The 14,877-nt window shown below is 34.3% G+C and overlaps 2 protein-coding genes across 2 annotated transcripts; both read right to left on the minus strand.

Annotated features, from left to right (window-relative positions):
* Positions 1–1,517: 1,517 nt before the first annotated feature.
* Positions 1,518–3,237, minus strand: LOC115986254 (TMV resistance protein N-like). Its single transcript, XM_031109100.1, has 2 exons — positions 3,156–3,237; positions 1,518–2,682 (listed from the first exon to the last, which is right to left on the minus strand). The coding sequence occupies exon 2, from the start codon at positions 2,508–2,510 to the stop codon at positions 1,518–1,520; it is 993 nt and encodes a 330-aa protein (XP_030964960.1). The 5' UTR covers positions 2,511–2,682; positions 3,156–3,237.
* Positions 3,238–3,262: 25 nt separating this feature from the next.
* Positions 3,263–12,332, minus strand: LOC115986255 (putative disease resistance protein At4g11170). Its single transcript, XM_031109101.1, has 3 exons — positions 12,284–12,332; positions 3,921–4,000; positions 3,263–3,691 (listed from the first exon to the last, which is right to left on the minus strand). Exons 1-3 carry the CDS (start codon positions 12,330–12,332, stop codon positions 3,263–3,265), a joined length of 558 nt encoding a protein of 185 aa, XP_030964961.1.
* Between the last annotated feature and the right edge of the window lie 2,545 nt (positions 12,333–14,877).

Raw genomic sequence — 14,877 nt, forward strand, 5'->3', positions numbered from 1 at the left:
TCTCTTCAGTGAGGTACAATTGTTTGCAATTACTGAATCAATAGTTGATGGAACATTTTCCAATGACCAAAGCATCTTGCAACCCTCCAAATGGAGTCTTCGAAGATTAGAGAGTCGACACATGCTTTTAGGAAGGGAAACAAAATCATTTCCACTTAGATTTAAGTGTTCTAAAGAGAGCAAGCAGCCAATGTCATTGGGGATTGACAAAAGAGAGCAGTCACTAAGATGCAAATATGTTAAAGATTGAAGACCTGATAAGGAAGGCAATAATAATTGAAGAGGTTGCTGGGAATCACGTTTTGAGCTCATCCGACTCCCCAGTATTGTGGGATCCACATGACTTGCTGAAATTAATGAAGGAAATACTAAGCCTAGCAACTCAAGACTTCTTGGCAGGGAATAAGATTCAGCTGATTTCCATCTACAGATATATAGATGTTTGAGATTTTTAAGGAGGGCAATGGAAGAAGGAACATCTCTTATGGCTGTCCAACACAAATTAAGCAACTCCAAACCTTTTACATTTCCTATGTTCTTGGGCAAGTTACGAAATTTTAAGCATCCAAAAAGATCAAGAGACTTAAGCAACTTCAAATTACAAATGGTGTTAGGAAGGCTCACAAGATTCTCGCAATATCTTAGAGTTAATGAAGTAAGTTCAGTCAAACGTTCAATTGATGAAGGCAACTCCTCTATATCTGCTTTGCTCAAATCAAGTATCTCTAGGCCTTTGATTATCCATAGGTTCTTTGGCAAGTTTTTAATTAGATCCACAATAGCAGTGCGATCCAGAGAAAGCTCCTGTAAGAATTTCGGGTTTGCCACAAATTTTGGGCAATTAGAAATTTCAAGAGTCACAAGAGACTCCATTCCAAACTTGCTTGGAAGACGAATTAGTCTTTCACAATCTTGTAAATTAAGATAAATAAGTTTTCTAAGAATTCCAATAGATGGGTGAAACTCGCGTAAATTTGTACACCTTTCAAGAAATAATTTCTCAAGATTTGGGACTCCAGTGAAGTCTGGAGTTATAAACAAGTCCAGGGAGTCAGTCAAGTCAATGAACTTCAACTGGTCAAAATTCTGTTAGAAGAAAAAATATTGTTACAATAATTAGCTTCTTGGTGTACATTTATTGTAATTTTAAAGAAAATTTTTAAGAGGATACTTAATAACACACGTACCTTTATTCCTATCCAAAGTTGTTGAATTTTGCTTTGTTGCAAACAAAGTTGAACAAGCTTATCTAGCTGGAAACTTGATGGCAAAGAATTTGAAGGATATGAAATCCAATCAAGAATTCTTAAATCATTAGGAAGGTGTGTGGGGACATAGAGAGTGCCATAAATTCTAAGAAATTTAAGATTATCCATCTTCAAAAAGGCCTCAGGGTTCCAACATCCATCTTGTTGTTCATTACAAGTACTCGCAATATCCATGGCATTAAGTGCTTCTGTCCCCTAATAATCAAGAAGGGATTGGTAAATTGCAAAAATAATTATTAGCATAACTATTCAACTTCCAAATTTGTTAAACATGAAGATAGGGAATGAGCTCAAATTTTCTAAATAACTTCTTACCTTATTTTTTTTTAACACTTCGTTAATGTCCTCATAATCCCATAGTCTACTACGCTTCCCAGGATAATCAAGGCACTCTTGACAAACTATGTTCTTGCCCATTTCTTCAAGTAAATCATGCATCCACACTACATCATTATCCATAATTTTCAAGAGAGACTTATCAGTGAGTTCCTTCAATCCAATAATAGGGTAAAGGCCTAGAATATCTAGTATTTCTAATACATAATCTTTCCTCTGATTATTAAAAAAGCATGCAATATGCAAGAATATTTCCTTCTGTGATTTTTGGAGTCCATTAAAACTTATTTCAAGTACTTGGAGAATTGATTCGTTAGGAAATTTTTGGAGTCTCTCTAATGCATTTTTCCATTCAACAGTACTTTTTCCACACAAAAAGGAACCCAAAACCTCAAGTGATAAAGGAAGGCCACTAGCATAATTCAAAAAATGGTTAGACAACTCTATATAATCATCAAGGTCATGCTCTTTTTCCAAAGCTTTCAAGCAAAGAAGTTGAAGAGCATCTTCATCATTCAATCCTTTAACTTCATATATTTCATTTACTCGATGTGCTTTAAGCACATGTGCATCTCTTGTTGTTATGATAATTCTACTACCCGGACCAAACCAATTACGCTCCCCTGCTAACATTCTTAATTGTTTCACTTCATGTACATCATCAAGAACAAGAAGAACTCTTTTACGACATAACCTATTCTTAATCTTGAGAACTCCATCACACTCCTCTTCAATTTTCAAATTCTTTTCCATCAAAACTTTTTTAATAATTTTCTTTTGTAGTTTAACACAACCATATTTTTCAAACTTTTCCCTAACATCCTCAATAAAACCACGAGCTTCAAATTCTTTAGAAACCATATGATAAACAACTCTAGCAAGAGTTGTCTTACCGATCCCTCCCATCCCCCAAGTCCCTATAAAGAGGACATCTTTTGAACCTAGAGCTAAACATGACTCCAATTCTACCAGTTGAGAATATATCCCTACTAGGTCCTTGGTAATATATGGGAATGGATCATATTTCAAGTTGATCGATATCCAACCCACGATTTCTTGGATATCTTGTGACTCAAGCCTACAATGAAAAAAATAGAATATGCGTTGATTGAAACAAAAAAGTGTACATTGATCCGCATACAATGAAACATGTATATAAATCTGCTTAAGTTTCCATATATAGTTATATATAAATCTGCCACATATGCACTATATCTCAAAAGGACTAATCACACTTGAGGCTCCTTGTATTTATTAATAAAGTCCATATTTACCCAATATATGCTCGATGTGGGACTCATCACATGCCCACAATCAAAAAAATTGAGGCATCACAATCTCCCTCACTTAAATCCCTAACATCTTTGTTAGGACCCAATTTGTGGGGTAGTGTTTCTGAGCCCACATGAGGTTATTGGGCCGGCTCTTATACCAATATATGCTTGATATGGGACTCATCACACACCCACACAACAATCACAATCAATCAAATTAAGGCATTGCAAAAAAAAAAAAAAAAAAAAAAAAAAAAAAAAAGTTTAGATAAATTACCTAGTATCCTTTAAATGCCATCCAGCGAGGTTGCCCACTTGTCTCAAAGCATCTCTCCATTTCTCCACCCTTGTTTTTTCCTCCTCCTCTTCATGTTTAACAAATGCCTACGCAAAAGTTCCCATTTGTTTCCGTACATCAGATGGCTCCACATAGTGAAAAACAGGCAAAACTATCATTCCCATGTCTTCCTTGCAAGCAATGATTTTTGCAAGTTCATCTAAGCACCAAGGTGAAGATGCATAGTCTTTTGAGAGAATGACAACACTAAATCTCGACTCTTCTATCGCTTTCAACAACTCTAGTGAAATGGGTTTTCCTCTCTCAAGTTTCTCATCGTCTCTAAAAGAGTTAATTCCTTTCACTCTCAAAGCATTATATAGATGATCCATAAAATTGTTGCGGGTGTCCTCTCCTCTGAAATTGATGAAAACATCATATTTCCATTGGACAGTAGAAGATGACAAGGCGTTTTTCATGCCCATTGAAGGCAGTGCAAAATGTTCTACTACTAAATATTGAATCACGATATAGATCTACATACCAAAAAAAAAAAAATATCAATACTGAACAAATGAAAAGAAATAAACTAGGGAAGAAGAATTGATGCATCATTTTGATTTCCTCCGTTCATCAGATTGGTTAAACCATACCTTTCTTTTATATAATTAAAAAAAAAAATTATGAGATGAGAAAGCCCAGTTGAACTGAAGGTTCACAAAGTTAAGCAAATAAACTCAGTCCTGCCAAATGTACATCACACACTCTGCTACTCGCTGTGTCGAAGCCAGTCACACCTTCCATTAATGCTGTTGGGATCTCACCATTCGTTATTTTTTCTGAAACTAAATAAGAAAATATAAGAAATTTAGTTAAATGGTAAAGAGCACCTTTAAAGTTTGGAGTGCTTAAATTTTACTCTTGAACTTTAAAAATTTAAATTTTATCCCCTGAAAAGTTGGTTGTATTTGAACTTACACTGTAATATTTTTAAATTTAGATTTTACTCCCTAAATTTTAAGAATGTTTGAATTTTACATCTCAAATTTTAAAACTTTAAGTGTAAAATCTAAACACCCTTAAAATTTAGAGAATAAAATCTAAATTCTGAAATCTTAGGGTATAAAATCCAAATCGTCTCAAATTTCAATAAAGTAAAATCTATATTTTAAAATTTTAAAATCTATAATTCAAACACCCCAAACCTTAGACATGTAATTTGTGATTTACCCAAAATATTATTAAAAGTTTTTAGGCCGTTTTATTTTTTTTATTTTTTTTATAGTCATAATTTTTCATTCATAACCAAATTTTCTATAACAACTTTCATATAGTTCATATATCATAGAAAGTCATATTGTTATCAATTCACAATATATGTAGTTGAGAAAGTACCATACACAATATAATTAAATTGAAAAACTAATATATAAATAGATCTGCATGCAAAATTTATAAAAACCAAAAAACGAATAATAATCAATTAGAAATTTGGAACTAAAAAACGATTAAAAAATAAATAAATTAGGGAAGAAGAAATAACTTGATCCCCAACCAGGCCTGCGTAGTTTTGAAAATGCGTCGAATCCAATCTGAAATTTTGCAAATGAAGAGAGAGAGGACTAAGGAGAGAATTTAGAGAGGACCTAGAAATTTTGAAGTGATGAAATTTCAGTGCTCCTTTTAGGAAATATTGCAAGAAACTTCCAACTGCTCTTTTTTATTATTATTATTTTTTTTTTTTGAGTACTTCCACTTTCTAGAAATTTCAGTGCTCCTAAGAGGAAACAAAGAACTAAACGATAAGTTTTTTTTTTTTGAGAAGAGCTAAACGATGAGTAGATCTTGAGAGGCCGAAAGGGTACCGTGAGAAAGGAAGAAAGTGAGAGAGGGAAGAAAAAGGTCTGGTCAGGTCAGTGAAGAAGGAAAGGAGATGAGAACGAAGAGTTGAAAGTAATATAAGACACCAACAACTGTGAAGGTCACGTGGAATGTGAAAGTACAAAAAAATAAATTAAAGAAATGGAATAAGAGCCTTCTAGGAAAGTTCTTAGTTTAGTTCATCTAATACTCAGTAAGCTCAACTAATAAAGTTTCTGATGGTTGAATAAGAAATCTGGGATTCAATCCCCGTCTATACCAAAAACTGATTAGTGTCTTGGTCTGATGATAAAGAGCGATCATTAGAAGCGGACGCCATAGGTTGAAACTCTCTAAAAAAAATACCCATCTACTACAACTAGTACAATCTTTTTTGTTATTTTTTCCTGAAAAAAAAATGGTGAATAGACCATAGTAGTATCTTACCCCCAAATTAGTCATGTGTATTTAGTATTTACTGTTTATAACTTCAGTCTACAACTATAAAGATTAGACTATTTTGTAATTTTATTCTAGTTTAATAATGTATTATAAATTTGGTTTAAAAAACTAATATTACTATTTTCATGTGTGTTTTAATAAGTATTATTATTTACTCAGGAAAAAAAGTTTGGGACCTTACTTGGGTGTAAGGAGATCATGGTAAGCCATAACTTCACAATAAAAAAACTTATGAATTTTAAGTTGCTGAGGGAGGTAGTCCAAGTGAGTAATACAATCTTCTTTATTTGATTGTTTTTTAAATAAACAATCTCGTTTCAGCTGCACTAATAAATTATATAAAGTTTGAATTTTTTTTAATCACTAATCTCATAATTATATCACTGTATAAGGAGTTTATTTTTATACTCCTAAAATAATTAATTTAAATATTTTATGTATATATATTTAGCGCATAATTCCAGAATAGTGCACCAACACTAGAATTCAAAACATTACTTTATATTGCCTTTTTACCTTTTTTGTTGCTTCGAAGTTAATATTTTGTTTATATATTTATTAAAAAAATTAATTATTAAAATAAAGTAAAAAAATTCATACAATTGTCTTTAAGAACTGAGATTTTTAAAATTTAAAAAAAAAATCATTTTTAATTTTAACATTAGAACAAATGAATAATCTTAAAAATAAAAATAAAATATCCAAGGCCAGCCAGATGTACGAGTATCTCTCCACCCACAGCCACATAAGCCTTTTTTTTTTTTTTTTTGGGAGAATCAGAGCCACATAAGTCTTATTTGATAAGACTCCACCCACCAAAAAAAAAAAAAAAAAAAAACGCAGGAGAGATAATATTCCACCCATAAGTCTTATTAGGTGTGCGTTTGTTTGCACTTTTAGAAACTGAAAATGCGCATATTAAAAAAAGCTGTAGAAAAATTGCGTTTGGCTCAGCCCAAAACGCAACTTTTTGATAAAAGCTGCGTTTTGGACTCAAGCAAAAATAGCGTCCAAAACGCGCAAAATTTATGAACCTCCTGAGATCCATAAATCAAAACGTGAATGGGGCGTTTTGATATATCTGTTGGGCTCACATGAAGTTACCAAATTACCCTCTATTAAACAACAAATCTAAAATCAAAACAACAACAACAGCAGATTAAGAACAGAAAAAAAAAATTAGAACAACAACTCTTTCGGAAACAGCAGATCAAGAACAGAAAAAAAAAATTAGAACAACAACTCTTTCGAAAACAGCAGATCAAGAACAGAAAAAAAAATTTAGAACAACAACTCTTTCGCATCAACAGCAGATCAACAACAACAACAAGAAAATTAGAACAACAGCAGATCAAGACCCTCTGGCGGATCAAGAAGACTGACGAAAAAAAAGGGGGGGGGGAGATTTACCGACCATCCAATCTTCCCGATCATCCAATCTTCCCGATCATCCAAGAACAAGAAAAAAAAATAGAAAAAGAAGAAGGATGAGTTCTGGAGTTGGTTCCGATCATCCAATCTTCCCGATCCAAGCACTTAAGGTTACGTTCTGGAGTTGGATGAGTTGGGTGAGTTTGGTTCCTTCGTTCGTTTTGAAGTGCTAAGAGGGGAAAAAAAAAAAAAGGAGAGCTGTCTGTGGAACGTTCTGGACTGAAGTGCTAAGAGGACAAAAAAAGAAGAAGAAAGAGAGCTGTGGAATGTTCTTGACTGAAGTGCTGGTATGGTAGGGAATAAAAGAGGAAAGAAGGAAAAAAGAAAAGAAAAGAGTGTGGGTACGTGGGTGGAGGAGAAAAAATGAGGGAAAAAAAAAAGAAAAAAAAAGGAAGGAGAGCCCACGTGTGTGTAGAGAAAAAAAAAAAGAAATTATATCACAATATTTTCACAATAAATCTTAAGGTAGGTTATTATTAGCTAATATTGGTGAGAAGAAAATAATTTTTTTAGAAAGAGATAAAAATAATTTTAATAGTATGTTAAAATTAAAATTAGTATCAATTTTTATCACAATATTTTCACAATACTTACATAATAAATCTTAAGTGGTAGGTTATTATTAGCTAATATTGATGAGAAAAAAATAATTTTTTTAGAAAGAGAAAAATTGATTTAAGTATGATGAAGTAATTGATTTAAGTATGAAACAAACTCACATTAAAAAAAAAAAAAAAAAAAAAAAGTATGAAATAAATTCCCTTATATATACATTGTCCTTTTTGGTAATTTATCCCTCAAACTGCCACTTTTATAAGTGCTAGCCAAACACTCAGCTTTTTCATTATGCACTTTTTAACAGTTTTTACCAAATACTCAACTTTTTGAAACTCCACTTTTTCATTATGCACTTTTAACAAAACTCCACTTTTTCATTATGCACTTTTACAAAAAAACTGAACCAAACTCACCCTAGATAAGACTATAAAACTCCACCCACAATACAAAACCTCGACACCATCTCCATCTACAAAGGAAAAATCATATAAGAAAGTGAGAGAATAGAACCATACCTCAGAGAGCATAGAGTTTACAAGTGATCACTGATCAGATTGGAGGTAGCATGAGCCACCAATGGAAGGATTTAAGAGTAGGACCAGTCGAGAGAAAGAACGAGAGAGGCGGAGAGCAAGAGCTGAGAGAGAGAGAGCAAGAGTGAGAGATGGCCTTATTTATGAGAAATTCGATGTTTAAACTTCATTCGGCAAGATTCAAAGAATGAGTTAAGTGGTCTACCCCAGGATAAAATGGGTAACTAACCCTAATTTTCTAACCATTTAGTTAGTAGGCTCAGTTATCAAACTAATTTATTTATTAGCATCTCGAGTCTAAGAGACTCGATTTTGGCCTATAAATCGAGTCTCATAGACTCCATTTTCATGGTCTGATGTGGCATTTTTTCCACATCAGATCAATTGGAAATCGAGTCTTTAAGCCTCGATTTATAACCATTATATAAACTTCTCTCATCACCCCAAAATCATATAAACAAAACCCAAATTTCTTTCAAATTTCAAATACCAATATGCCTTCGATCCTGAAGAGCCATTGCTAGCACCGAACCTGGACCGGTTCTGCATGTTCCTAATTCAGTACCCGGAGATCTGGGAGATGTACAAGAATGCCGATGCCTCGTTCTGGACCGCCGAGGAGGTCGATCTCTCTGTCGACGTTCGTCACGGTCCGCAACAACCTCGCCCAGCACCGCCCGTGGTCCGAGCTCGTCGACCCAGGTCGCGTGGCCAGGTCGCGCTGGCCCAGGTCGTGCTGGCCTAGGTCGCGCTAGCCCTGGCTACGCGACCCAGGCCGCGAGACCCAGGCCAGCACGACCCAAGCCGCGCGACCTGGGCCAACGTCGCGCGGCCAGGTCACACTGGTCTGGGTCAGTTTGTTCTTGGGTTTTCAGTTTGATTTGATTTTGTTCTTGGGTTTTTTGGCACTTTGGAAGTTTGAGAAATGGGAGAAGAACGACCCAGACACTTGAAACTTGAAAACTGTAGATGTAAATCGAGTCTTAGAGACTCGATTTACAGGTGGACGCCTCCTGACAAAAGTGCCGTCTCGGACCCGATCAGAGCATGAAAATCGACCCTCAAAAACTCGATTTATAGGCCAAAATCGAGTCTCTTAGACTCGAGATGCTAATAAATAAATTAGTTTGATAACTGAGCCTACTAACTAAATAGTTAGAAAATTAGGGTTAGTTACCCATTTTATCCTCGACCCCATGTCCATGTGAGAGTCTAGGTCGTTCTTCTCCCATTTCTCAAACTTCCAAAGTGCCAAAAAACCCAAGAACAAAATCAAATCAAACTGAAAACCCAAGAACAAACTGACCCAGGCCAGCGCGACATGGCCGCGCGACGCTGGCCCAGGTTGCGCGGCCTGGGTCGTGCTGGCCTGGGTCGGTCGCGTAGCCAGGGCCAGCGCGACCTAGCCACGCGACCTAAGTCGACGAGCTCGGACCACGGGCGGCACTGGGCGAGGTTGTAGCGGACCGTGACGAACATCGCTGGAGAGATCAACCTCCTCGGTGGTCCAGAATGAGGCATCGGCCTTCTTGTACATCTCCCAGATCTCCGGGTACTGAATCGGGAACATGCAAAACCGGTCCGAGTTCGGTGCTAGCAATGGCTCTTCAGGATCGAAGGCATATTAGTATTTGAAATTTGAAAGAAATTTGGGTTTTGTTTATATGATTTTGGGGTGATGAGAGAAGTTTATATAATGGTTATAAATCGAGGCTTAAAGACTCGATTTCCAGCTGATCTGACGTGGAAAAAATGCCACATCAGGCCATGAAAATGGAGTCTATGAGACTTGATTTATAGGCCAAAATTGAGTCTCTTAAACTCGAGATGCTAATAAATAAATTAGTTTGATAACTGAGTCTACTAACTAAATAGTTAGAAAATTAAGGTTAGTTACCCATTTTATCCTGAGAGTCCTCGTATGAGTCAACTTTACTGTACACCACAACAAACACATCCCGCGTGTTCAAAATGAGGACAGAGCGTAAATTCAGGGAGGTGACTGGCAAAAGATGTGATAACTCTATTGTTACAAAAATGGTGGGGGCATTGAATACGTACGTGTCATAATGTTAAATGGTGTGGGGGAAAAGTTGTCAACTTTATTTCTGGAAAAGTTGTCAACTTTATTTTGGGCAAGTTTCAGCCCTTTTTTTTTATTAGATCCGATGCAATACCCACCGGTGCAATTTCCTATTTTCATTCACAAATTTTTTCATTTTTTCCATTTTTAATTTTCACTTTTTACTTTTTTCTTAACTTTTTTGAATCAATGGTTGAGATTAAAAGTTACAAAAAATAACTTTCAATCTTAACCAATTAAAAGAGTTGCATCAGGTGCAATACCCCGAGTATTGCACCTGATCTCAATCAGTCTTGGTCAGTCTTCACGCATAACTTGACTTATGGCGTTTGTTTTCGCGTTGGAAATTTCATGTAGAAAACCTCAACTGTTGTCTACTTTCTCTGGTTTCTTTGTTGAAAGGTCTTGGTTCCCCACAGTTTGTGATTGATTGATTTCTGGAGCTATACTATTTGATATCTGCTCCTTTGCTACTATGTGCTTTCAGTTGTATAGACTTATTAATTAAATCTCATTCATCCAAAAAAAAGAAGACTGCTCCGATGACTTGTGTCAATTGTGTGAACGTAAAGTAAAACGGCTTGAATATTTTTATTCCAATGTGTGTAGCCTTGGTGGTGGATGATGGTCCTAAAAAATTTGAGTTAATTGCATCTATGAGCGGAGTCGGGACTTGGAGTTAGGGGGACGATTTTATTGTTAGTTGCATGCGGTGACTTCGTTTCAATTCTACTACTTAACCGGCAAAGGTTTATTATTATTATTATTATTATGTGTGCATAGAGCGTGTCTTTTGTTGGTAAGGACAACATTATTTTTTTTAAAGTTTTTTAAAGGGTTAAGTTGTTTGTTTTTGGTAAAATTGGTTGATTAGTCTCATTTTTTTTTTTTTTTTTAGCTTTGCTATCGCCAATCGGTAATTTTTGTTGTTGGGCTAATATTTTGGGCATGTATATATATTTTTTTTAGATTTATAAATTTTTTTACGGACTTTAGAATGAGGAATATACTAGATCTACAAATTTTTGTTGTGATTAGTGGTTATTAGTAAATAAAAAAGTGATATAAGTAGCGGATCCATATGCAAATCAGTAAGAATTTGCTACCTCAATAGTCCGTAAAAATGTTGTAAATTTTTTTTGTAATTATAGCATTTCTCTTATAATGATCAATATGGGGGACAAAATATAATTTTATTGAACGAAGTGACTAAAATTAGTACCTAAATATATAGTTATATAATTATATTATTTTAAAAAAAAAAATAGGGGGGCCATTGCCCCACTAATCCATGAATGGCTCTGTCCATGTCCATGAGGTTAGATCGGGCAAATGGGTTTTCGAATCATGCCCTTATCAAATAGTATGTAGCTCGTTTTGTTAGGTGTAGCGGTTGAATCCATTAGTTTAACAAAGTGTCTTTGATGGGAAATGGGTTAATGAGAATTTATAGGGGAAATTACCTTTTGCCCACCTGTAGTTTGCTTGAAAAATATTTTGCCTATCTGTAGCTTAAAAATTGACACTTTACCCACCTGAGGTTAGTTCCGTTTGTTTCTCGTTATCCACCTCTATTAAAAACTGAGGTAAATTTGTATTTTTATTACGCTTTTATGTCTCTCTCATCTTAAAACATAAAAAACTAAAAATTCAACAGAGAAAAAAAAGAAAAAAAAAAAAGATCTAAAAGCTAGGTTTTGTAAAAATTAAAACCTAATTTTTACATCTTTTCATGTATCAACTTTTAAATCTTCTATTTTAACCCATTAAAAAAAAAATTTTAGCAAACAATTATTTAATAGGTAAATAAAGAAAATCAAATGTTAACACACATATAATGGAACAAATAAAATGTAAAAATCCATAAATTTGTAGAGAACACTAAACGTAATGTAATTAGTATTCATTTTGATAAGTAAAAACATAAAGGGGAAATTGCACTTAACCCACCTATGGTTTGGCTCGATTTAATAGTGCCTACTTGTGATTTAAAAGTTGTCACTTAACCCACCTGAGCTTTAATCTATGAGCAGCCATTACCCACCTCTCCCATTATTGTTAGAAAAACACATTTTATCTCAAAAACATAAAAGAAATCGGATCAAACACCTCTAAAAAAAACAATTCTAAGGCCAAACTGTTCAACCCATTCCGTGCATAACAGGAGAGCAATGAAGTCCAAGACACCACATTTCTCTCACCTATCTCATCAAAAACTCTCCTCCCATCTCCAACATTCTCAGTTTTCATGTACGTATGAACAAGAGCAATCCCAACACTAACATCATCCACAAACCTAGATTTTATACATTGAAAATGCACCTGCCTGCCCACGTTTTGATCAAACAAACATCCACAGATCTTCAACACACACACATGGTCGACCCATCAACAGGTAAACTTGAATGATGAAGACCCACAAAGATATTGAGAGCCTCTTGGTTACATGATGGCCCATTATTTGAAACTTCAATTTTTGCTCTAATAAAATTTCCAGAGACCTAGAGTTTTTTGTTGCAATTTAAAAATTATAAATAAAATAATTAGATGGCCCTAACCCCAGATTTCATGGCCTAGGCTTTCCCATCAAAGAAAATTCAAACACCTGGGTTTTAAAAATGACCCAAAAAGAAATTACTTGGCCTAGACTTTCTCATTGAAGCAAATTCAAAAATCATCAAACCAAAAAGAAATTCAAACCAACCCAAAAAAATTTGAACCCACAAATCCATTAAACCTAGAAAATTCAAACGTACTTCAATTTCTTCGGCTCTTTCAACCATTTCTCCTCCAAATGAAATTGGGTTTTGTGTTTTTACTTCTTTAGTGGAAATGGAATCCCACTCAAGCCCTTTCTCGTTGTAATCATAGCCCAACCTTAGGAAAAAGAAGAAGATGATTTACGATAACATTAACTCCACTTACCTTGCTTACGAATCCATTTTGTACGTTATCTATTGTTGTTGACTTGTTTCTCTATTTCTTTTGTTGGAGATGGGGTATGAGATTTGTGAAATTTTAATCTAGAAGATTTTAGAATAATCGGGTTTTTTTTTTTTTTTAATGTGGAGAAGAAGGGGAGAAAAGAGGAGAGAGACATAAAATATAATGAACAAGACAATTTACCCCTATTTTTAATGGTGGAAAGGGAGAGGTAGGTAACGGTTGCTAATAGATTGAAGATCAGGTGGGTTAAGTGACAACTTTGAAACCACAGGTAGGCACTATTAAAACGGGGCAAACCACAGGTGGATAATGTGCAGTTTCCCCAAACATAAATCACCCAGAATTCTAATCAATGGTTCATATGGTTTTACTGGTTAGCTTGTAGTTTTAGATGAAAATTTAGTCAATAAAGCAAAATATTAACACAATATTATTTTGACAGTATATCAATGCCACTTAGTATATTTTTTTTGATAGGGATAAACCCCAAATTTTATTAACCTGTTGTAGGCCTAATCTCAATCCCTTCAACCTTGAGGGCATCAATGAGGGCAGTATTCCACTCACCATCTTCTATCTCATAAGTTTAATCTGTAAATTAATCATTGTTAAGCGACGATTGATATGGCATTTTATTTGTTTGCAAAGCATCATCATATGGATATGTTTTGATTTAATATATTTTTATGGATATATTGAGATAAGCATTGTATTCAAGAAGACAAATCATGATCATACTTTGTATACTTCCAAAAGAGATTAACTGATTTGGGATTAAGGATAACATTAAAATAGATGGCAACAAGTTGAAATTTTGAATGGTGGGAAAACTATTTTTCTCATTATTTTCTAACTATCATAATTGGAAAAACTTAATACACACTATATTCTATTACTATTCTATTACTAGCAAATTGGCTCATAATATGAGTAGACGAAAATTTTAATATTAAAAAAATGTATTGTGTATAGTATAACTTGTCACACCCCTCTTAAAAATTATCATGGCTTTTGAGTGGAATCGTGATATGCTTTTGTTTTAGAACTCTTTTCTTTTTCCCTTGTGTGTGTGTTTGTTTCTAAAATAATAATAATAATAATAATAATAATAAATAAATAAATAAAAATGAAGTAATTGTCCCACATTGCTTAAGAAAATGTGTTGTGTATAGTATAACTTACTCCATCATAATAGGCTTGGGCGTGCTAATGTTAAGTTTACTGGAGTTGGAAATTTGTTGGACAGGATTAAAACCATTAGAATTCCTTATGAACTAGTGTGGGAAATCTGTTAGGAAAATAGGGTCTAGGTAATAATATATGGGGAATGAAATAAAAATAAAAATTATATTGTCCACAGTGCACACAGCTGAAGGAAAGAAACTATACAGCCGAAGTAGGCATTCGAGGCTTTAAAATGAACACAAATTTAGCCAAATTTACAGACAATATGTTCTTTTTCCTTTCCTTTAATATTCTTTTCACTCTCAGGTTGAAAGTTGACACACCAATGATGAACATGATTGCCAATGGAGCAGTCGCTCCTCCATTTGTGACCCATCACAATGATCTGAACATGAAACTGTTCATGTGCATTGCACCTGAGCTCTATCTTAAGGAACTCGTTGTTGGTGAACTTAAACCGTGTTAATGAGATAGGAAAGAAATTCAGAAATGAGGGTGTTGATTTGACAAATAATCTAAGTTCACCACCTGTGATATGGCTTTTGCAGCATGCCATCTTCTTTAAAGAACAGGAAGGTGAAATATTTTCTCCATTTCGAATCTCTTGCTAAATATGGGAGTAATGTTATAATCATTGCGGGGAATTGATTCCATTGATTTTTGC

Source organism: Quercus lobata, chromosome 4 (assembly GCF_001633185.2).
Source record: "Quercus lobata isolate SW786 chromosome 4, ValleyOak3.0 Primary Assembly, whole genome shotgun sequence".
NCBI classification, from domain to species: Eukaryota; Viridiplantae; Streptophyta; class Magnoliopsida; order Fagales; family Fagaceae; genus Quercus; species Quercus lobata.

Excerpts from the sequence above, each read along its gene's own strand:
- LOC115986254 (XM_031109100.1), bottom strand. The coding sequence starts at position 2,510 with ATGGGAGGGATCGGTAAGACAACTCTTGCTAGAGTTGTTTATCATATG.
- LOC115986255 (XM_031109101.1), bottom strand. The coding sequence starts at position 12,332 with ATGAAAACTGAGAATGTTGGAGATGGGAGGAGAGTTTTTGATGAGATA. Across the intron at positions 4,001-12,283 it reads GAGAGTTTTTGATGAGATAG|TTTCAGAAAAAATAACGAAT; the intron begins GTGAGAGAAATG and ends TTTCTTATTTAG. Across the intron at positions 3,692-3,920 it reads TCGACACAGCGAGTAGCAGA|ATCTATATCGTGATTCAATA; the intron begins GTGTGTGATGTA and ends TTTGGTATGTAG.